General features: G+C 45.3%; 1 protein-coding gene across 1 annotated transcript in view; it reads right to left on the bottom strand.

The window, feature by feature from the left end:
* LOC138505078 (mucin-5B-like) overlaps positions 1–23,717 on the bottom strand; it is a 2,064,041-nt gene that overhangs the window by 1,816,292 nt on the left and 224,032 nt on the right. The window contains exons 8-10 of the mRNA XM_069625397.1: positions 7,005–7,086; positions 2,249–2,389; positions 2,003–2,167 (exon numbers count right to left, since the gene is read on the bottom strand). Of these exons, the coding sequence (XP_069481498.1) occupies positions 2,003–2,167; positions 2,249–2,389; positions 7,005–7,086 (388 nt within the window). The remainder of the gene's footprint in view (positions 1–2,002; positions 2,168–2,248; positions 2,390–7,004; positions 7,087–23,717) is intronic.

Genomic DNA, 23,717 nt, shown 5'->3' on the forward strand with positions numbered 1-23,717 from the left:
AGTCTACCCGTATTTGTCAATGGCACAGTAGTTTGCTTTCTTCTGGCTTGTGACGCACCCTCCCTCTGTAATAATGCTTTCTAGAGACACCCATCTTTAGTACCTGGGTGTATTATGGGTACGGAAAGGTTACAATCTCGCCCAATCTCGAGTCTGGCATGTTTACCCCCAGCTCAGAGCTGGGAGTAAACACGCTGGAAAAATTGCACTTTTCGACACAATTAACGCTAGCGGAATTACCGTGCGGTAATAGTCCCCATTCCCCAATGGGGAATTTTCGGCGCTAACAGTTAGCGTCCAACCCGTGATCCAGCGGTGACACCGCCGGATGGGTGGGCGCTAACGCAAAGTTGGGCGGTATCCCATCTGGGATACCGCCCAACTCGTGATCAGGCCCTGTTTATTTTGGTTCGACGATATGATTTGCGGAGTTACACGTTTGCAGCCACTTTTCCAAGCACATTCTTATTTCCACTTTAGAGGGTATTTTTTTCCCAATTTGATGAAACAGAAAATGTGTCTTTGTAGAGTAACGTGCATCCGGATCTTGCTCCTACAGACGGAAGGGAGGTGTATTATGTTACCCGAATCGGTGGTATTCTATGAAATCTGGAGGTTGCATGGATGAACTGTTTCATTCCCAGCGTTGCTATAATCAGCACTGGATCATAAAATTTACGACATAGAGGAGATGAATGTAACTTTCAAAATGATTGAGAAAGTGAATGTTATTCCTCGGAGTGAATAAACTGTGACAAATCTGTTCATGCACGCTTAATAATATGATGATGATGATGTTTATGTAGCGTTTTTATCTTTGACTCATTAGTTTGATGTACCCTTTTTAAACCCACGATGCTAAAAGTAAGGCCATATTCTTGATAGCGTACCTTTTTAACATTTCAATTGCAGCATTGAATGACTGACACTTGTGGGATAACCCGCCCTCTGTGTCCATACATGGATGCGCCAAAAATGTAGCCAACAAAATGGGCTTCAGCACTTTGAAGTAGTATGAGTTAAGTAGATCAATTTAAAATATTGCATCATCGATACATATATTTTAGTGTACTGGAGCATTAAAAGGTGGCGACCTTCACATCCCATTTGAAATTTTAAAAAACAAGTCCCAGAATTCCATGCAAAACGCGGTCCCCCCTCTCTGCACCGCCACCCATCATACCCCTCTTTCTCTACACAACCCTACACCTTCTCTCTTTACCCCCACCATGCACCGTACCCCCTCTGTCTGGCTCCATCCACCCACCCTTTATTCCCCCACACACCTTACCCCACTCAAACCCCTCTATTCCTCCATCCACATTATCCCCTCTCCCTATGCCCTCTCATCCTACCTCTCACACTCTTTACTTTTTACCCTCTCACTCTGACCCATACTCACTCCTATTTCCTCTTGCTCATCAATAGCATCCTCTGTCAATGGCTTCCTTCCTAGCTCTATTCCCCTTCTCATTCTACACCCCTTATTGCACCCTCCTTTAAAACGTTGCACTCTCCTCCTTGCAACAATGTGCCTATAAATACGACACGGAAAGAACATCAGTAAAGGCCAAAACTATTGGCATCTCCAATGCTTGTTTTACTATGCCACCATTACCCTGAGGATGAGTGAGACACAAAAAGAGACGTATAACGCCTATCATGCTGCTGGTGCACGGTTTTGACAGAATAATTGATAATAAACGTAAAATTGAAAATTTGGTATAGTGCACCCAAATACTCAGTATACATAGTTGTTGGAGTACGTGTTCCTGTAATTCAATACCTTGATGTCAATCCTAACAAAACGTTATTACTGTTCTCCATTGATCATACAGTGTTTAAATGCAGTAATCATTTAATCATAGGACATTTTAAAACCCCTTGTAGACTGCAATATTTGTGTCATCTCTTTTTATGTATATCTTGCTACGGATAGGTGGTTCCTTCAGTTTGAGGGTTTCGATTTGTATCTGGCAGCCATTTGCTAGTAGATGCTTACCAGCTTCAGCATTGTAGCCACAGGGGTCAACAAACTTCAGTATGACATTAGGACAGTAAGCAAGGCTCTTCCAGGAGTTGGCGAAGGCAGTGGAAGTTCCTTTCATTAACCCTTTGCTATCTTGAAAATCATCAGTCATGTCATCGTTAAAGTTTCCACAGATACCTAGGCAAGGAAACAGGAACGATTACGATCTCTTTCCATTTGTGAAGGAGTTCTTACCAGACTAAGATGAAGGGTACTTACCGCAAGTGTTCGCCTTGTATGTTGGTTGCAGTACAATATGGAGTTGCATGATGGGGTCGATCTGGACCTGAAGCTGGAGACCCAATTTCTTTGAATATACAATGATGAAGCTGGTGGTAGGACGGAAAATTTGGACATCACCTGTAAAATGAGAATGCAGAATTGGTACTAAAGTAAGAAGACTACCAGCTACCAATGTGGACATGCATTGCAGATGAGAGGTTCGCACTAAACTTTTAGCTAGAGAGGACCATCATAGTTGAGAAGATGTACATTGGGAACCTAGTACCATAAGACAGTCATAGTAATCCAGTATAGTTCTGTTCGTGTTAAAGTTAGAAAAGCCACCAGATGGTGCCCTGAAAACTGCCCCCCCCACTTAGCCACTCTGACTAGTCAATGTACCTTGGTGAATCACTTGTTATGTAACACCGCTACATCATGAAGCCCCTGCTTCCCTTTACACATAGATGACTTCCCAAGGAACATATGCCATTTCCAAGTTCCACAGTAAACCTTCATGTTGTTTATTTGTGTGTGTCCATCACTGCATAAGTTGGTGAGTAAATATGTATAGAGCCCATAACTCATAGAATTCATCATTACTCAGCACTTTCAGACTGGAGAAAGCTTCATGGAGTAAACATTGGGCTTCATTATAAGTGTGGCCTGTGGGAAAAAGTGGTGGTAAAATAACAGCCGTTTTCCCACACCATTTTCCCGTACTGACAAATCATAGGTTTGGAACTACCCGTAATGAAGGGTGCCGGTACGGGACAGGCACCCTTCATTACGGGAGCGCCTATTGTGAGGTTCCCTTTTTACAGGACCCGGAACAGACGTCTGGTAAAACCAGACATCTTCTCCGGGTCCCGCCAGTGGAAGATGAAGCTAATAATGGGCTGTTAGTAACGTGCCCGTTATTACCTGCCGACCCATTCCCATTGAGCCCTATGGGGGCTCAAATGGGAATGGGGAATGGTTCCTTCAAGGAGGATTTACCGGGTCCTCCAATGTTGGAATGACCCGGTTATTCCTCATTGAAGGAACCCGGTATTGGAGCCTGGTATGGAGGCAGCCATGGCGCTAATAGCACCATGGCTACCTCAATACTCGTAATGAGGACCAGAGTCTCTGTTCACTAAAGTTGTGCTTTAGGACATGATCACCAAACGTAACAGAGGGCCTCATTACCAGTTTGGAGGCAGCCATGGCGCTATTAGCGCCATGGCTGCCTCCAAAATCGGACCGGGGCCGGTCTGGTAGAGGGGGAACTTACCGGGACATTCCGCCTTGGGCCGACCCGGTAAGTCCCCATTCCAAAAGCCATTCCCCATTTCCATTTGAGCCCCCATAGGGCTCAAGGGGAAGGCGCTAATAACGGGCCCTGCTAATTGCGGGCCTGTTGTTAGCTCCAACGTCCCTTAACGGGTCCACTACAGAACGTGTGGTCAGACCACATGTCCTTTACGGTTCCCTCCAAGGGACCTCAGAATCGGGCAGTAAGGGATTACCGGCACCAGTCTCCTTACCGGTGCCCGGTATCCCTTACCACCCGACTTGTAATGACCCCCAAAAGCTACCCATGTACCTCCCCACATATCCATCAGCACAATGGAGAGTAGATTGGAATTAATTTGTGTAGCCATTGCGGAAGAAGACAAACTGAAACAGATCTTATAGGCACACTCCTTTGTGGATGTGCACTACAAGGATTCTTTAGCTCTGACACATAGGGGGTCATTATGAGTACAGCGGTAGGGGGTTAACGGCACCAGTAAGGATGCCAGTGCCGTTAACCCCCTACCGCAGCATTCCGAGGTCCCTTAGTGGAAGCCGTTAAGGTACCATGGGCCTCATTCTGAGGTGGGCGGTAAGGGATACGGGCACCGGTAAGTAGACCGGTGCCGGTAATCCCTTACCACCCAATTCCACGGTCCCTTAGCGGGTCCTTTACGGGTCCCGCTAAGGGACCAGGGCGCTAATTACAGGCCTGCTATTAGCAGGCCCGTAATCAGCGCCTTCTCCATTCCAATTGAGCCCTATGGGGGCTCAAATGGGAATGGGGAATGGTCGGGTGAATGGGGACTTACCGGGAACGCACATGACGGAATGTCCCGGTAAGTCCTCATTCATCCACACCGGACACGGACCCGGGTTTGGAGGCAACCATGGCGCAAATAGCGCCATGGCTACCTCCAAACTCGAAATTAGGCCATATGAAGTGAATAACGGGCCAGCAATTTACGGGCCCGTTATTAGCTTCTTCCCCATTCCCATTGAGCCCTATTGGGGCTCGAATGGGGATGGGGAATGGTTTTCAGAATGGGGACTTACCGGGTCCTCCAAGATCGGAATGATCTGGTAAGTCCCTATTCCGACTACCCGGACCCAGACACGACTTTGGAGGCAGCCATGGTGCTAATAGCACCATGGCTGCCTCCAAAGTCATAATGACCCCATAGATTTTACCCCGATTTTAAATGCACCCTCTTCTTCCCCCTTGCTCATGTAGGGCAGTTTCTCTTTAGGATTTCCTCTGACAAAAGTCAGTAGAGCCTAGAAACATAGTCTATGCTGATACCCCCGCGCCAAGCTAAGCTTGAGGAAAGTGGCTGGGTGCAGTAGAACCTTTCTGCCTCCCTCATAATAAACTTAAGCTTGCACACCAATTTTAAGACATTTCATGATTAATTCGGGTGCAATTTAGAGCGATTTGTGGTATTCAAGGGTATTAATTCCTGAAGTCGGCAGACAACTGCCTCCCAGTTTGACCCTTATTAGGAATCATTACTGCAGTATAGTCTTGCAGCCTTGTGGTTGGATCATTGCTGAATGTGTGCCAAACAACATCAAGATTAAAGTGGGTTTAAAAAGGCTTGGAAAAAACCTTCTATATGAAATGTGAAAGTAGAATAAGCTCTGCAATGGATCTCCTCCTTCCTCACTGGTAGAACAGAAACCACTACATGGGGACCCTACAATTCCTGACCTCACCCACCTACATGAGGAGTACCGCAAGGATCCACACTCTCACCTCTACTTTTTAATGTCTACATGAGACCCTTACTAGACATAATCAATACATCTGGTATCTCCTGCTACAGCTATGTGGATGACACCCAAATGATCTACACATTTGTGAACCACCCATCACCATACGCCACAGACATTAATAACTGCCTTGCACAAGTGGATGCTTGGTTGATAGCAAACGGACTAAAACTCAACCCTAACAAAACAGAAACCTATCAACCACAGTAAGAAAACTGGGACCAGCAGTGGACAACACCCTCATTCTTTATCCACAGGTCAAAGCCATTGTCATAATCTGTTTCTCCCAGCTGTGCATGTTATGCCGCATCTTATGGCGAATCTTACCTTACTTAACATTTACTCACAGTGCCAGGGCCATAATTTCTCTAATATTATCCAGACTAGATTATGCAAACAACATCTACCTAATACTGTTGGATTACCTAATGAGAAAACGTCAAAGAGTTCAAAATGCAGCTGCAATACTACTTCTCAGAATCGTGCAGGCATTATGTATTGTCTACTGGCTACCCATAAAAAAGAGGTTAATTTCAAAAGCTTGTTCATCGCCCATCATTCATACCACGGAGGGGGCCCTTCCTTCTTCAGAAGTAAGTTTCAACACTACAAGCCTTCCAGAAAATTTAGGTACAACAGTGCTGCACTAGTACTAGTCCACAACTTCAACAAGAAATTACATGGATGATCCACTTTTTCAATTCTGGCCATGAAACTGCAACGCCCTACTAAAACCTCTCAGTCTGGAAGAGAACTACCTGACTTTCAGGAAACAGCTAAAGACTTGGCTTTTCAACCAACCTCTTTGAAAGAAATGAAAAATAATAGCAACCACCCAAACACTGTGCACCAGAAACCTGGGCTACTTACGGCAAGCAATTTTCAGAATTCTTGCCACTAGCATCTGGCGGAAACTGATTTGATTCATGGAACCTCTACTGTGACACAATGGTCCACACCTTAAACTCAGTGAAATCTACAAGCAAGGGCCAGGAAGCAAACACCCCTCACTCCACCCACCCTCATCCCTCTCTGCCCTCTTTTCCCTCAACTAATTCCTCACTGCTAAAATCTTGCATCCTTACACCTCCCACGCTCCTTCAGATGACATCCAGGTCTAGTGTACTTAACAGATCAGATTCAGACCCTATGAGTCTTTTATCAACAACCATGCAGTCAATTTTCGCACTCCACAATCCGAGCACTGCCCATATGGCTAACCTGCCCGGGCAGTACAAACCACAAACAACATAGAGATGATCATATCGGCCCACAGGTAACAGGTGTTTCCATCCTGCATCCATCAACAACAAAGGGTTCTGCATCTGCTTTCCTGCTATCCAACTAACACACCCTGCCCTCCTTTCATTCAGAGCCATGTGCAACAAGGCCAACATTACTGGCAGAAAGGCGCTTTACAAGACCACTTGCATTACATATACTTTGAGTACTTTAGCATATCTTGAAATGCCTGACAACTGGTGGTAGGTGCCTGGGCACATGATGGCAACATCTGGAATATGGCAATATGAATTGTCACATTATCTTTGTAAAGGACAAAGGACATCTCCAAAAACAACTCAAATAAACATTTTATTTTCTTGATGGATGGGAACGAAGAACACATTAGAAGCTCTACAAATTGTCAGAAAGCAGATGGAGTGTTCTGTACTTGGCAAGAGGACACACATGAGAGTCTCACCTGATGTGATGATTGACGTGACGGGAAGTGGAACATTCATTGCGTTGATGGAGACAGAGCCAGCCGAGTCGACTATATAGACCTGTCGGGGAAAGAAATACTGACTAAAGGGCCTTGCAGTGACCAACATGAAATCAAGGTAGACAGTTGAACAGGGTTATCAAGCTCTGCAGAAGATAACCTAATGTTAGGCACTTGCGGTTAGGTAGAGTTGTCATCATAGTTATTAACGGTACTTTTCGATTTTACAAAGATTTGCTGCAAAAAAGTGTTGCAAATATAACAATAGCAAGAAACCATGTAATGTACTTAATGTGCTTAATGAGAATCCAACTGGGAATGTCCACATAAAATTGAGCAAACCTCATTTCATATCTCAGCATTCAATGTACACAGCATGAAGGTGGTCAAACAAATTGTGTGCACATGCTTTTGTGATGCATTTAACAGGGATTTAACAGGGACTTCCTTAACTGCACTTTCTGTCCGTAAAACGGCAAGAGCAAAAAAATGTGTGAGCATCTAGGCATTTGCGCCTTTGGCGAAAGGCGCTTTGTACATTTAATAAAAATACAAATACCAAATTTGATGTCAAGTGCCTATGCACAAGCAAAAACAGTTGGATTTGACAATGCATGTTTTAACAGGAATTAAGTGCAAGGTATAAATGTGAGCACACACATATCGCTAATAAATAAACTGGCTTTGGGTACATATGTTTAAGAGATTTTTTATTACAGCAGGGGCACATTTAGAGTGCCAATTAAGCCATGACCTCTCAGTAGACTGCTCAGCAATAACACTGGCAAGCCCTATACAGCACAACATTTGAAGTTACTGCAAGATAGAGCTAGCTTAAAGAGATTTCAGGAGGGTGGGTTTTGGGAGGTGACGGGCAGATAGTGGGTGGGAATTAGCATAGCTATGGGTGGATAAATAACCAAACACCCACAGGAAATGTATCCCTCCTCACATCTCATCGCCCTCCTTTCTGTACTACATTTCAATAGTTTTAGATTGTAAGTGGCACCAAATCACCACCTAATGGCCAATACTAAAGTGGTAGATCTACAAAACCTTCCCTGGCTCACTATGATGAGCCTGATGTGCCTAGATACCCTAGCTATACTTCACTAATGATGATGCCCAGTGAGACTGAAACATGACTGGTGTTGTTTGTGGTCTCGTGCATACGTGATGTGGCCTAGCATGTCAGTGTTGGCTCCCCCTTTGTTTGGGGATGGGACAAGTCTGATTTGCATATGGTCTTTCCTCTTATGTATCAGCTTGTCAAGTGGAAAACAAAAGTCTGAACGGTTGTCCGTAGTGATTCTAAAGGCTGTGATTAAAACAAAACTTTCCAGCCATCAACCTTTAGTTTGGAAAATGGTATTTCGAGTAGGATGGGTATTTCGGACGTAGGTCCTGAACCTGCTGTGCTTAGTAACCCACGCAATGCTCAATGACTTTGCACATGGGACTGAAACATGTATGAGGGTGCATTTGGTCTTGTGCCTAAGAGATGTGACTTAGCAAACTGGGCTGGACTGCCCCTTATGGGGTGGGGTCAAGTCTGATTTGCATATTATCTTTCTCCTAAGCACTAACACTAAGCTGTCAAGAAATGGGATAAAATAATCCATTTTGGAAATTAAGAACCTGAAGACCGTATCAAGAACACAGGTCCCAAGCCTACGGAGTAACCACTGGGCTATGGGCTACAAAAATGAAAGTAGGCTGTGAAAGCTACCTAGAGTCTGTACATCAAGTGTAGGATCAGGATTCTGGCCCATCGGTTACATAGCTGGGACGTTCAAGTATCTGACAAATGTGACAACTGTCAAGATACTAGGGAGGATGAAACTCATTTTATGCTAATCTATCCTGTGTATTTAAGCTTGAGATAAAATGTATTTTAGACCACTGTTTGTTGCCTCCAGGATACGAGGCACGTTAGGTGCATTAACATTGTGCTGCTTAACAGGCGACAAAGCGTTGGTTAATACGGTAGCAACATTCCTTCGCAGAGCATGGCTCAGGAGGCAGTACCCATTAAACCTAGCGGCATAAAGTGATTGCCACCAACTTTTCTGATAACTGATAGTGATGAGCCTTGTTGGTTTTTGAGGGAAATGTACACAAAAGCTTGATATTATTACACAGAAGACGCCCAGTTGTTGCAATGCCACATTGCATGCTTGCACTTGCACTTTACTGATTAGTGTGGCCAGATTAGTATGCTTTAATTATCACATTTTAGTCATGATGTTCATCCTTGTGAATAGAGTGTATTACTTCTATGCATGAGGTGTGCTGTTTTGTTTTTAAAGGTAACACTTTTATTGGTTTTCAGAAATATTGTTGTTCACATTTATACATTCCTTAATGCAATACGCAAGACGCATGTTTTAATCCCTCTGCCACCCCCCTCCAAACCCCTTTACAGATAACACAGCTGTAGGAATGACCAAGAAACAAAAAGAAAACTACACAGGGCGACTTCTGTTGCCAGCAACCTCCTATGCTTATACATAATTTATCTGTTTAAGGTGAATCTAGTAGGTTCAAAGCAAGCAGACTCATCCGACAAGATCGTGCATTGTGTTCATTCTACATATAGTCAACAAAAGGGGGCCATATTGTCGCAAATGTCAGTGCCTCTGATATTGGCTGTAAGTTTTTCCATTGCCAGGATATGCCAAATTGTGTCCCACCAGAGATGTACCGTGGGGGGGTGTTGATTGCTTCCATCTCCATAAGATAGTCAGTTTAGCCCCTAGCAGGAGGTAGGCGATGAGCTTTGATCTACCTGAATTGTGCAGATGTTTAAGTGCCCCTTAGTGCTCCCAGCACACAGACAGTTGGATCCAGCAGGATGTTTATTGTCAGCAGGGCTTAATTCTAGACCTCACTTCTAGCCAGAACCTCTGTATTATTGAACAGCCCCAAAGAATGTGTAGCAGATTGCCCTGCCTTCCCCACCCCTCCAATATTTATCCGACAGCCTCAGATCAATTAAATGCAATCTAGCAGGTGTCTGATACCACTAGTCAAGATCTTCATTTGGGTTTCGACTAGGTGTGAGCTGAAATAGGTGTTCTTAGATCAGAATTCTTCCTCCCACCCCACGGGCGATAGGGGTTCCCCTCATTCCCTCTCCCATCCCTTACAGTAACACATACTTTCTGGCATGGTGAGCGTGTTTATTGCCTTGTATAGTTTGGAAATTAATCCCTTATATCCGGCAATTTAGCAAGCCCCGCCCACCTGGTGCCTTCCTGTTTGCCGCTCTTTTTCACCACTTAGCAAGCCCCGCCCACCTGGTGCCTTCCTATTTGCCTCTCTTTTTCACCACTTAGCAAGCCCCGCCCACCTGCTGCCTTCCTGTTTGCCGCTCCTTTTCCCTACTTAAGGAGCCCCCCAACCTCTTTTCCTTTGCAAATGGGGAGCAGGTGCGAGTGAATCTAGGTCACCTGGCCTAAGCCCCGCACACCTCGTGCCTTCCTGTCTGCCGCTCTTTTTCACCACTTAGCAAGCCCGCCCACCTGGTGCCGTACTGTTCGCCACTCTTTTTCACCACTTAGCAAGCCCCGCCCACTGGTGCCTTTATGTTTGCCGCTCTTTTTCACCACTTAGCAAGCCCCGCCCACCTGGTGCCTTTATGTTTGCCGCTCTTTTTCCCTACTTAAGGAGCCCTCCAGCCTCTTTTCTTTTGCAGATGGGGAGCTGGTGCAAGTGGATCTAGGTCACCTGGCCTAATCCCCGCCCACCTGGTGCCTTCCTGCCTGCCGCTCTTTTTCACCACTTAGCAAGCCCCGCCCACCTGGTGCCTTCCTGTTTGACGCTCTTTTTCACCACTTAGCAAGCCCCACCCGACTGGTGCCTCCCTGTTTGCCGTTCTTTTTCACCACTTAGCAAGCCCCGCCCACCTGGTGCCTTCCTGTTTGACGCTCATTTTCCCTACTTAAGGAGGAGCCCTCCAGCCTCTTTTCCTTTGCAGATGGGGAGCAGGTGCAAGTGGATCTAGGTCACCTGGCCTAAGCCCCGCCCACCGGGTGTCTTCCTGCCTGCCGCTCTTTTTCACCACTTAGCAAACCCCGCCCACCTGGTGCCTTCCTATTTGCCATTCTTTTTCCTTACTTAAGGAGCCCTCCAGCCTCTTTTCATTTGCAGATGGGGAGCAGGTGCAAGTGGATCTAGGTCACCTGGCCTAAGCCCCGCCCACCTGGTGCCTTCCTGTTTGCTGCTCTTTTTCACCACTTAGCAAGCCACGCCCACCTGGTGCCTTCCTGTTTGCCGCTCTTTTTCACCACTTAGCAAGCACCACCCACCTTCTTAGCCTTGCCTCTTCCTTCCTGCTCCTAATTATTAGATCAAGGGCGTGTCTCGCCCGGGCGTCCTAAGCAAAGGGCAGACGAAGAAAAGGCGAATTCCTGTTTGGACCTTTTCGGACCGGGGGAGCCAGGGCCCGACCCCCTGCTCAGACAGCAGGTAGGCATGCACCAACATGTGTTACTCCCTCTGGTCCCCCTGTGATGTTCCCTTGTGCCCCCCATTCTCACACACAGGTGTTGCCTGTTTGGCTTGATTCTTCTACCCTGCTCCCCCCTCTCACCCCAATCAAGCCTATTTCTGCAGGAGTCTGTCCTGATACATTCTGGTTCCACCATCACCGTCTTGTGGACAATGCTGGATTTGACTTTTATGGACTTCATTCATTCATGGTGCGTCACCCTTTGTCAACTCTCATGCTGAACTTTTTTTGCATCTTGTACTCATGGTGGCCCTGAATCATGCTGTTCCCATCTTCATCTTGTATCCTGGCTTGCAACATTATGTGTTACTACTGACTTCTGCAATTGTATTCACTCTCCCCTCTTGCTTCTCCACTCTTTTGACTGCTAACTCTCTGTTCTCTCCTCCTTTCCCTTCTCCCTTTTCCTATCTCCTCCCCTTACTTTCTTCTATGTACTTACTCTATCAGAATTGTCCAGCATAGAGAAGTATCTCCAGTTGGAAAACGAACGCTTTACTTTGTGCTTTGGAAATTAGCGCTGGGAGTTCCCTTGAACTCGCGCACGGCAAACACTCGCTCCAAGGAGGGGGCGGAGCTCAGTGCATGTCACGTGACTGCTCACGTGACATTCCCTGCCCACAAAATCGGGCCAGCCCAGCAGCACGGCGCAGACTTCTCCAGCATAGAGAAGTATCTCCAGTTGGAAAACGAACGCTTTACTTTGTGCTTTGGAAATTAGCGCTGGGAGTTCCCTTGAACTCGCGCACGGCAAACACTCGCTCCAAGGAGGGGGCGGAGCTCAGTGCAAGTCACGTGACTGCTCACGTGACATTCCCTGCCCACAAAATCGGGCCAGTCTACCCTTGCGGCGTTAAGCCCGGTGGAGTAAAGTCTACTGGCTGTTGTGCGGCTGTTTGGCGCGCCGGGGCCGCCTTACGAAAGTCAACGGAATCCGGTTGAATCCCTCTTCTTTCTTCCTGTGGCCTCCCCTGCTCCCCGCACATACCATCTCGCAGCCGAGGATACAATGCGCACCAACGCTACAATGCCCTCAGCGATAGGTAAATCTACGAGTGCTGCCATAAAGACTCGAGCTCAAAGGAAGCGTGCGCGTGAGTCTACCTGTAACGACTCCGAACGCTCATGGCTCTCGGCGGAATCCTCGGAACCGTCTTGCATACCTGTCCCACCTCCTGATGCTGCCGAAGGCATACAGTTGACGAATGAAGCGGAGCGACATTACAACAAGGAAACCACAGCAAGTGCATGTGTGTCTTCTATCTTGCAATTAAATTCAGACTCTCCGGTCTATGCTGGCCACTCGAGAGGGCCCAGTGAGAGTGTGTGTCCTGAGTCAGTAGTCGAGTCTTCGACAAGACAGCTTATTACTGACACTGCTACTGTGCAGCCTAGTCCATTCCAAATGGACACCCTCCATGACGCCCCATCCCACTCCCCGTGTCAATGTAAACATGATGAGCCATCTGATAAATGTGATAAACAATATGAAGTTCAGACTTCTCCGATAGTGATGATCACCTCGGCCCCAACATGTGGCTCTGCTGTACTTCCATCCTTTGCTGCACCACATAACAGTAGTACAACGCAACAGGTCTGTGGCACTGTGCTAATGCCTCCTCGCAAGTCTACTGACGTAACGTCGGACGACCAGCCTCTTCCAAAGAGCCCAGGTGCATGCGACGCAGCTTGCGCTCTAATGCCAAAAGAAATAAGCAGCAGTTCTCCGCGTACAAGATTTTACAGTGCACATGAAAAGCTGTTACCGTCACCTATGACGCTACAGAACACAACGCCTGATGTTTATCTCCCTGACACAGCTTTTACATTCAACGAAGCGGACAAACCAGAGCAAAATCTGGAGCCGGAATCATTCTCCCGTGGCTCTTTTACAACCGCTGAGCGGGAGAGGTTGCCGGCCCAGCATGGAAAAGACTCTACCAATCGAAGAAATTCCTTGGAAGTTGTGAATAAGCTGTTAATGGACCTCAAACATTTGAATAAAAACAGATTGAACAACTCGGCATTAAATAACTTTACGCCGGGTGCTACAGCCCATGTCAGGGCATCCACGATCCCTGTAGTCGAGGCGCCCCCTCCTGTACTGTGGGATAAAAGTCCTCCGCAGAGCGTATCTATGACCAAGGTGAATCAAAGAAAACACAGACGCTCGAGCCTCTCTCCGAACATCAAGTGCTCACAGAAGAAACTTGTTTCAGCAAAAAGAGCTGATTCTCCTATTTCGCAAAATAGCTCTTCAATCATGGGTTCCCATTCCGACGCTACGTCAGATTCATCTTTATCGGACTCATCATTTATGGAGCGTCCTTTTCCAAAAATCAGACGCCTTCCGTTGAATAAAAGGCGATCCACAGGCCTCCCAACGGTCAGCTCTGGAAACGATCGCCCCTTACCAACCATGCAAGAAATTCAGACGATTATTATGTCATCTACTACTCTTGCTTTGGCTCCATATTTGAAAATGTACGAACACATTAATGACAACTTGAAAGACCTAACAGCCTTAATCTCTGGCATGAATACAAAGATCGCTGAACTGGAGATCTCTCAGACGACCTTAAAAAATACTTCTCTGCACACTGACAAACAGGCTGAATTGGCGTTAGGTGCACTAATAGACAGTAACAAAAACGCCTTTTTGGATAGAAAATTATTGGCTGAAGTGGCAAAACAGGCTCTACATCTTTTTCAACAAAAAATCGACAAGCCTGGCTATATTGGAATTCCTGAAGATAAACGATTACCGTGCTCCCAGACTCCAGACAAACCTGTAGCCTGTTCATCTGATCGGATCCCACTAGCCACATGTGCCCAAATAGCAGAGGCCACTGCTATTGAATCAAAGCGAAGTGTAAATAAGCTGGCCTGTTATGAAAAAGCGCCGCAAGAAGCCGGTCAGGATCAATATTTGTCGCTGCCGGCTCCATGCTTTGTAGACTCGCAAACGGACGAGTTTGCTCCCTCTGCCATTGATCCAATTCCTCCTCAATTGACCAATGCTCAGGCCATTATTGTGGAAATTCAAGCCGCAGCGAACTCGCCTCCTCTGGACTTTCAATTGGCTGCCTCCTCCAATCAAAATCTTGCTCCTGATTCTACTAAAGAGGGGTCCAATATTGCACAAAATCACGGAAAAGACGCCGCTGTTGAAGTCTATGACATCTTTAAGCACCCACGAACGGCCCCATTACAGGTCCAAAAACTGGAAACTGTGGAGGCAACAAAGCCAAAAAATCAAAAAACATACTAACAAAAAAAAGGAACCGAGGTAATCATTCCAGGAAATTTTTGCGTAACATAAAAACGGTGAATGTAATTGTTAATAAAACAATCTCAAAAGGAACAAAGGGTGCATCAGACCCTCCGTTAAATGCTGCATCTAACAATCTGGACCTGATCGCAGATCCCACAATCAATTTATGTGGCACATCTGAGGACCTGTTAAACATGTCTGTATACGAAGAGGATTTAGTTGAGGACGTGGAGAATGCTGCTGAGTTTGACACTCTACCGGCGAGCCCTCTCAATGTACACAAGCAGCCTGGCAATTCAACCGGTCTTTTGAGTGCTGCTTGTCCTCACATGACTAACCAGCCTGATACTGGAGTAAATCCATCTGGACATAATCTCACTCATCCACAAGCGCCCGCCTCAAAGTCCTCCAGAATTGTATCCCTAGGTGAAAAAATTGGCCAATCCACAACTCCCATAGACGACTCGGACACCTGGTCGCAACCCTTCATGACTTTAGAGGAGAAACGCCGTAAAACGTGTGACCCACGCAACACTGGCCAATCCAAGATGGAAGATCCTGAGTCACTAGTTCCCTCTGCTCCTTGTGTCAACCTGTCATCCTCGGTAGCTGCTAAAAATGACTTATCTGGCTCTAATTCTAGGGGTATCCTGCCTAAGTTGCTGCAACCCAAGGCTACTGGGGGGTCGCAAAGAAACTTATCATTGAGTAAGCAAACAACAAACGAATCCCTCAAGAACAAATATTGGAAGAATGAGCCTACTTACCACCAAGTACTTCTAGAACGTATCGACTCTGCTGATGACTTAATAATGAATCGCCATAATGTGTTATGGCTTTGTCATCTAGTACCGAGCCTGCGAGCAATAGAATCTGGTGATCTAAAAATTGTAGAATTTCTTGAAGAAAGCAAAAATGATGCAGTTATTCTACATGTCCAGTCCAAATTGATAGCTGATACACTGCTCCAAGCCGGACCAGTTTTAATGTCGCTGGGCTTTGACATTTCCCTAGCCCCTACACGGACTCCAGAAGAAGCTCTGAATAAAGCTGCGATCTTGCTGGAGGTCGGAAGAGACTACAATAACCCATCTGATCGCTCTTGTGAGAGGGTCACTGAAGTTCCGCACTTAACATCCTTCCCTCCGGCACAGAATACCAGCAAGTCCGTGAACGAGACATCTAGCTTAAAAAACATCAAGATTACAATCTCAGGTCCCAGTCAAACACATCATACTGAAGTTTTGCAAGGGTCTGATATGCTGCCGAGGGGTCAAGAGAAGGAATGGGCGTGGATTGCTGAATCTTTAAATAATATCACGCCTCGCTAACGCCAGGTCCTCAAACACCCTTCCAGCAACAAAACCCTTACTCTGGGATCATGGAACACAAGGGGCTTCACTCATCTGTTTAATACCACCTGGGCCGATGACTTGGACCTTATTTGCCTACAGGAGACATGGCTACGTGAAAAACCCATTCTGGAAGGATTTGAAACTGCCTATATTCCAGCCTTCAAACAGACTAGAGGAAGACCAATGTCAGGCCTTCTGGTAGCCGTTAGGATTAATTCAGGTCTTCGGATCCTAAACTCAATTGATATTTCTCCATTTATTCAAGTGACCACGGTCGGGGTGGGCAGCATGGCTGCTGATGCGTCAACTAACATCTGCATCTTTAATCTGTACTGGAACCACGCGGCCAGTGGAACTACAAACTTCATAGATGAAGTCACCAAGGCGTTGGACGAGCAGATTGAAGCCTGCCCCCTAATTAACTTAATAGTCTGTGGAGACCTTAATATCGATTGTCTTGACCATCAGGACACACTAGGTCACAAGAAGACTGTCAACAATTTAGAATCTCAATTGGCAACTCAATGGTCTCTGGAAATGGAACTACGCGACTTGATGATATTGAATGGTCAAACGGTAGGCGATATTCCTGCTGCCCCCACGTGGAGAAGAGGCGACCTAAATTCAACCTTGGATTATATCATTGTCTCCAGTGGGATTCATACGAAAACATCCAGACTGTCCGTCCGATCAATGCAACACAGCGATCACGAGATGGTGGTACTGACATTTGCGGCAACTGACATAAGACCTCAAGATCGCTGGGCCTTTCCAACTCGAACAGGAGTCTGTAGGATTCGCCTAAAACTAGACCACACTGAGACAGGTAATATCTTGAAAGGTCTCCAGATTTCCGAACTCACGGAATACAGCCACCTCCTAACACAATATCAAGAACGCAAAAATCACATGGCCAATAGTCTTTTTTTTCCAAAACATAAATTTGATCTTGAAGTGCAACAACGGAAACGTCTCCTACGTTGGCAGATAAGATCGACCCACAAACAAACATCAAGTGCTGCAAATGGGCTTATAAAAAATTTCAAACAAAGCTATAAGAACTGGCTTAAGTCCCATAAATCTATTATGCTACAGAATGATGCGGAGTTGATGCTATCAAAAATGAAGAGCTCTAATGCTGCTGATTATTGGAGACTGATAAAGGACAACTTTGCTCCTCAACATGCACTCCAGGCAAACCTGGTCTCTGAGTCTGAGTGGGTATCTTTTTATACCAACCTCTTTTGTAACAATAATGAGGTCGCTGATTGGAGCCCACCAGCGCTGCCACTTTGGGACTTGACCTTTGATTATGAGGAAATATTGAGAGTCATTAGGAATTTACACAACTCTAGAGCCCCCGGTCCTGATGGCTTAACAAACTTTACGCTCAAGCTCCAACCTGAACTATGGACTACCTTTTGTGAGCTACTGTTCAAAAGAATCGTCAACAACCGCAAGACCCCTTTGTCTTGGAAATCAGCAGTGATCATACCTATCTTTAAAAAAGGCGATCGTTGGAATCCTAAGAACTATAGACCCATTGCACTTCTTGACGTACTGGGCAAGGTTTATGCCACTCTCCTTCAACAAAAACTGACTGAGTGGTCAACAAAATGCAATCAGATGGACCCTAGACAAACGGGATTCGTCAAAGGCTTGGGCTGCGGCATTAACCTATTAATACTAAACCTACTGAAAATGGAAGCCTTGCGTTCCAATACCAAGATCTATCTCGCCTTGGTAGACTTGTCTCAGGCGTTCGACAGTATTAACAGAGATCTACTCTGGACTAAACTGACCAAATGGAATTGCCCTGCAAGTCTGCTGGCCGCTATTTATGAACTCCATACGAACACGACCATCAGAGTCCGCCTAGATCAAAAAGGCAATCTATCTGTACCCATCAACACCTCGCGAGGTGTCAAACAAGGCTGCCCGCTTGCAGCAACCATATTTAATTTGTTCATATCCGACATCAAGGACGTATTTAGTGGCCTACGCACGTTCCCGCCAAAACTCCATGGCTCCCATGTGGACTATTTAGTCTATGCAGATGATATCATTTTGATAGACTCAACCCCCATAGGTTTACAGCGCAAACTAAATGCCGTGGAAAAATACCTAACAGATAACGGGTTAGTTATCAATAGAAGGAAATGCGAAATAATGGTCCTTGAAAGACTGCAAGGTTCCAATTTAAACAGGCAAAAATTCAACTGGTACGTGAACAAAGAACCCATCGGACGCGTTCTTAACACCAGATACTTAGGAATGCAACTAAGTGCCAGCAGAAATGACGCTCCCTGGGTGGACTCCGTGAAGAACAAATGCCGTCAATTGGCGTGCCAAGCAGCCATAATCAACAAAAAATTTGGGAAATTTACCTTAAGACCGACGTTAACCTTCTTTCAGCAGAAGGTGGTACCTTCTCTAATTTATGCTGGCGAAAATGCCTTTGGATGTGGGTTTGAAATGTGGAATTCCCTAGAAAACATCTTCTGGACCAGGGTTCTCCACCTACCCAAAGGCACCTCCACTGTTTGCATTAGATATGAACTTGGCTATATATCGATGCAAGCGAGGGTCGCTTGGAATCTTCTAAGCATCTTCAGGAAAGTAAACCTTAACACCGTTTTGCCTCAGATGAAGATTCTTCACAGCCTACAGTTCGCCAAAGCACCCACAATTGCATTTCAATGGAATAAGACATGTTATGATGTACTCTGTTTCTATGACATTTCGATGCAATTGCTGCTCGAAAATCCAGATGCCGCAAAACTGAAACTTTGGCGAAATGACTGGATCCAGACTTGCGACAAAAGAGCTAAATCTAAATCGATGCGTGAAGTACCGGCCGAAGCAAGAGCTTACGGAAACGTAGCTCCATATCTAGCTTGCTTCCCGGACCAGTGGGCCCGGGCCGCCTACCTTCAGTTTAGGCTGAACGCTATGCCAACTAAAGAACGTCTTTGCTACTGGTCCCAATCTTCGGACTCGGACCTTGTGTGTCGATTCTGTTCTAACACAAAGGAATCACTTAAACACCTTATCATAACGTGCTCCGAGTTTGAGTCTGAGAGAATTAACATTTTCAACCCACTAATAATGAACTCTAAGTGCCTCACTCGTGATGACTGGTGGAAAGCTATGTTTGATGGAGCAAACAGAGCGTTGTTATATGCTTTGATTTCCTTCCTTCGTGCTATAAAGGAACGTTTACACGATAGCCCGGTGATCCCGCTCGTTGTGAGATCCTGAGATCCGCATCTAGTACAAGTTATGGGAACCAGATGATGGGAGGAGGACTGGTATCGATTTGAGATGAATGTAGAATGCATAGCTTGGTTTTGTCTTCTTTCCTTTCTTCTTGCTTCTTTCTTTTTAAAGGTTTGTAATATAACCAATAAAAACAAAATAAAAAAAAAAAAGATAGCAACCTCGTCTGTCTCCTCCTCCTTCCCCTTACTGGTTTTTTCCTCCCCAAAACCCCTCCAGCACTATCTGAAATGTCATCAGGCCTAATATGATAGTCGCTTGTTTTGTTCCTCCCCTACCTTTCTGCACCCCTCTCCCTCACCTCTTGTTTTTTTTCCGGCTCTACCAGAAATGTTGTCAGGCCTAGTACGGTAGTCGCCTGTCTGTTTCCATTTCCTTCCCACTCTCCCCCTCCCTTCCTTATCTATGTTTTAGCTCTTGCACTATCTGAAATGTCGTCAGGCCGAGAAAGATAGTTAATGTCACATCCTTACTATTCATGGCCTGTAAGAATGTCATTGTTTTTCCCTTGTTCCCTCCCTTGCCTTGAAGCGCTTTGAAACACATTGTGTATAGGCGCTATATAAATAAACTATTCACATCATATCATAAGGAGTTGGAATATTGTTTCTAGCAGGGTAAGCTTTCCAGTTGCTACCTCTCTATTCGGATTCGGAGGGTGTAGTGCCCAGTGTCAAACCTGGAGGTATTGCAATCTCTCCCCTTCTGCAAGACCCATTTCCCACTTGCAATCCTCAAAGAATCCCACAGACCCCTTAGAGAGGTGTTACCCTACTTTGGTTAAACCTTTTGCGGCCCAATTCAATGCATTCCATATCAATTGAACCCTGGTGTTAAGTCTTCATTATGAAGGACCAGCGTGAATGGTGAGGGGATAAGAGGTTGAACCCTTCAATTCAATTTAGTGATTCCGTCCCAAGCATCCAACGTAGCCTTCATGATCATGTTGGAGAAGAGTCCCCGTGCCCTCTGAGACTTGGGCATCCAGGGCATATCGGCCTGCTACTGCGTGCCCATCTGGACCATATTTTACCGGAAGCTCTCTGACCCCAATCCACCATAGGTCTCACTTTTGCCGCCCAGTAGTAGTTTAGAAGTTTAGGGAACACAAGACCACCCTTTTCCTTAGCTGCGCATAGGGTTTACCTATTGACTCTCCAGCTCTTAATAGTAAGATTAGGTTTGGGAATAGAGACTGATTGGAAGAGAAAGAACAGACAGGGAAGGACACTCATTGTAATGGCTGCTATCCTCCCAAACCACAAGAGTCACAGAGCACTCCACCCTCTCAAGATGTTCTGTATCTCGGCTATCAGCGAGGGATAGTTGACCTTCCATAAGTCACTCAGATTGGGTGTTATTTTTATCTCTAAGTATTGTATCATCCTTGGTGACCATGTATCTGGGAACTGGAATCCTAACCTGGTCTGCAGAGCCGGCGGGACAATAAGATTTAAGATTTCTGATGTTGAGTAATTTATCTGAATGCTGCTGAGCCGCCAGAACTGTTGTAGTTTGTGCTCTATGATAGAAAGATACACGTATGGGTTTGTTATGGACAGAATTGCATCTGCCGCAAAGAGGTTGAATTTATGATAGGTATTTCAAAACTTTATACCGTGGATATTTTCCTGGGCTCGGATCCGGTTAGACAATGGCTCCATCACCAAGGCAAATAGGATGGGAGAGAGCTCAAATTAATTGGTGTAGTCAGGTCGCCATTTACCAAAAGGCGCGAGGTTGATTGTTCATAGATGGGCAGAATCATAGTTCACATACTTGGTCTGAAATTAAAATGCTTTAATCTGGCTTCCAGGCATGGGTGTTGCTAGGTCTAGGCAAGAGCAGGGGCTAAGCTAATGTCTTGGCTGGCGGGATTCGGGGCTAGCTATAGCCTTTTGCTTGTGGCCGCTGAGTTCTATCCGGGGCTACAACCAAAAGACCAGGGGCTATAGCCCCTTTAGCCCCCCCCCTAGCAACGCCTCTGCTTCCAGGAATCCCCAGCCACACTATCAAAAGCTTTTTCAGTGTCCAGCGCCAGGAGAAGAGAGTGGGCTGGATTCCAATGTGCCTTGTCTACCAGGTGCAGCACTCTTTGAACAATATCCACTGTCCCTCTAGCCAGAATGAACCCTGAATGGTCTGGGTATATTAGCAGTGGCATGAATGTATCTATCAAAATACACTATAATGGGTGCGTACTCCAATGAGCTACTCTGACCGTCTACTTTTTCTGGATTTAAAGGGGAAAGGCCAGCACTGGTCCAGAAAAGTGACACTAACCCAATGTCACTATAAACAAAACGCCAACTAAACACTAGACCAATTGTGCCAAACTATATTACTATTACTGGTATTTCACATACATTTAAACAGAATCTGACAAAATTCAGGTTTAGCATATATTCTTTACCGGTCTCGCCACCAACATGTGTTTCAAACTCATCAAGGAGTACTTCCTCAGGGCTGCAGTACCAACTTTTTGCTTCCAGTTGAGGCACGTTTTTCAAAAAGTTAAATTTCTGAGGACTGTCACTAGGAATATTCTCAGGTAAAAAGGCAAAAAACACCTGACTTTGTCTTAAAAATACCCTAGCTAGATGACAAACAGCAGGGAAATCAAGTGAAGTAAGAATCAAGAGGAAAAAAAGTGAACATAGCCCTCAAAAAATGGCTTTTAGGCAAAGTTGTGCAATATCCCCTACATGGTTGGAAAGAAGAACTGATTCCAACTGCCATCTCAGAACATGATGTTAATGAGTAACTGCTGTCTGCTTTTAAATGGCAGTGTCGTGTGTTTTCAGTTTGCATCTCAATCTTTTTATGCATGGTGGCTTTTTTCTAATGTAGCTTTTCTAATGTCTTACATTGAAAAACAAACGTATCTAAGCGCACAGATATATTCCAATGGTGTAAAATTAGACAAAAATAAGAAAACTAGGTTAAATTCCATTTTTATTATGTTTAATATTTATTATGTTTAATATTTAAATGTTGCACTGTTATTACTTAAAAAATATAATTTATTTTCTATCTAATATTTTAATAGGAGTTTAGAGAGCTTGCTTGTAAAGCAGAGCTGTTCAATGTTTATGATTATCAAAAAAGGACCCAGGAAGGAGGATTGCAATATCTGCAATTTTGTTAGCAGGTGTTATGGTCAATCTTAATTGTCTGTAGAGCAGGGTGCAACATTATTTATCATTGAAAGCTGTAAATGTCTCACTGTACGTTTAGACTCCCCATCGCCGCCCCATTTCCCCAAAGAGTGAAATGGTGCTTGTGGCCACCTCGAATGAAAATGTATGTGGTACGACTCTTCAAGCTCAAGGGAATCGTAATTTAGTATGTGTGGCTGGAGGGTGTTGGAAACTGTAGAAGCATGTACACGAATAGATTCTCCCCGCAAATTCTTTCTGTCCGGTCGGTAGATGGAGAGTAGGTTCCGAAATGGCTGACATTAGGTGTCTAGACGGATGACATTGCAACACAATCTCGATCATAATCTTCATTTGGAGCTTTAAGTGCAGACACTTTTCGTGTTTATCGCATTGGGTTTCAAGACACTCTTTGCTCAACTTCATTAAGACACCTGCAAAGTTGCTACACTCTGTGCTGTGGCACTTCCATTCTATTAGTAAGAGCATCACTCTTATGGCATAAGATACTGTAGCATTTTTTAGATCATTAAACATGTCTTTCAGGATGGGGTCCTGCTCCTCTTGCATTACATCTTTCTGCGCATTGCCATATTCACCTGCTTCCGCCAACCTTTGCTCGCCTTCATCATCGCAATGGGTATCCCAGTTGCAGCCATGGAGATCTTTTTATGCTAGGCACAAGGGTTTAGAATCTGAGGGTGTACAGGGCCCCGAGGGCTGCAAACCAGACAGGTTTTGAAGATATCCCTCATTAATATTCATGAGAAAATGTGCATGCATTTAGAATTATTGTATGCATATGTATCTAATGAATAATAATGAGGGATAACCTAAAATTCTGACATGTTCTGGGCCTCAGGGCCTCCAGCTGAACAGCACTAGCTTTAGACTGTGTTTTTTCTTAAATCAGGCACAAGTGAAGGCTATTTTGTGACAGCATGATGTGGTCATGGCATCAGTGTGAATATGAGCTGGGCTGCACATTTTTAGATTCTTGGCATTTCAATAATGTCTTTTTACAGGAACCCTGGGACTTTGATAATCATCCAGATGTGATTTCAAAACACCAAAAGCTGTAATTGCTAATGTGAGTGTCTTGGAGAAGCAGCG

This window comes from Ambystoma mexicanum, chromosome 11, assembly GCF_040938575.1.
Source record: "Ambystoma mexicanum isolate Mex_15411 chromosome 11, UKY_AmexF1_1, whole genome shotgun sequence".
In the NCBI taxonomy this organism is placed as follows: domain Eukaryota; kingdom Metazoa; phylum Chordata; class Amphibia; order Caudata; family Ambystomatidae; genus Ambystoma; species Ambystoma mexicanum.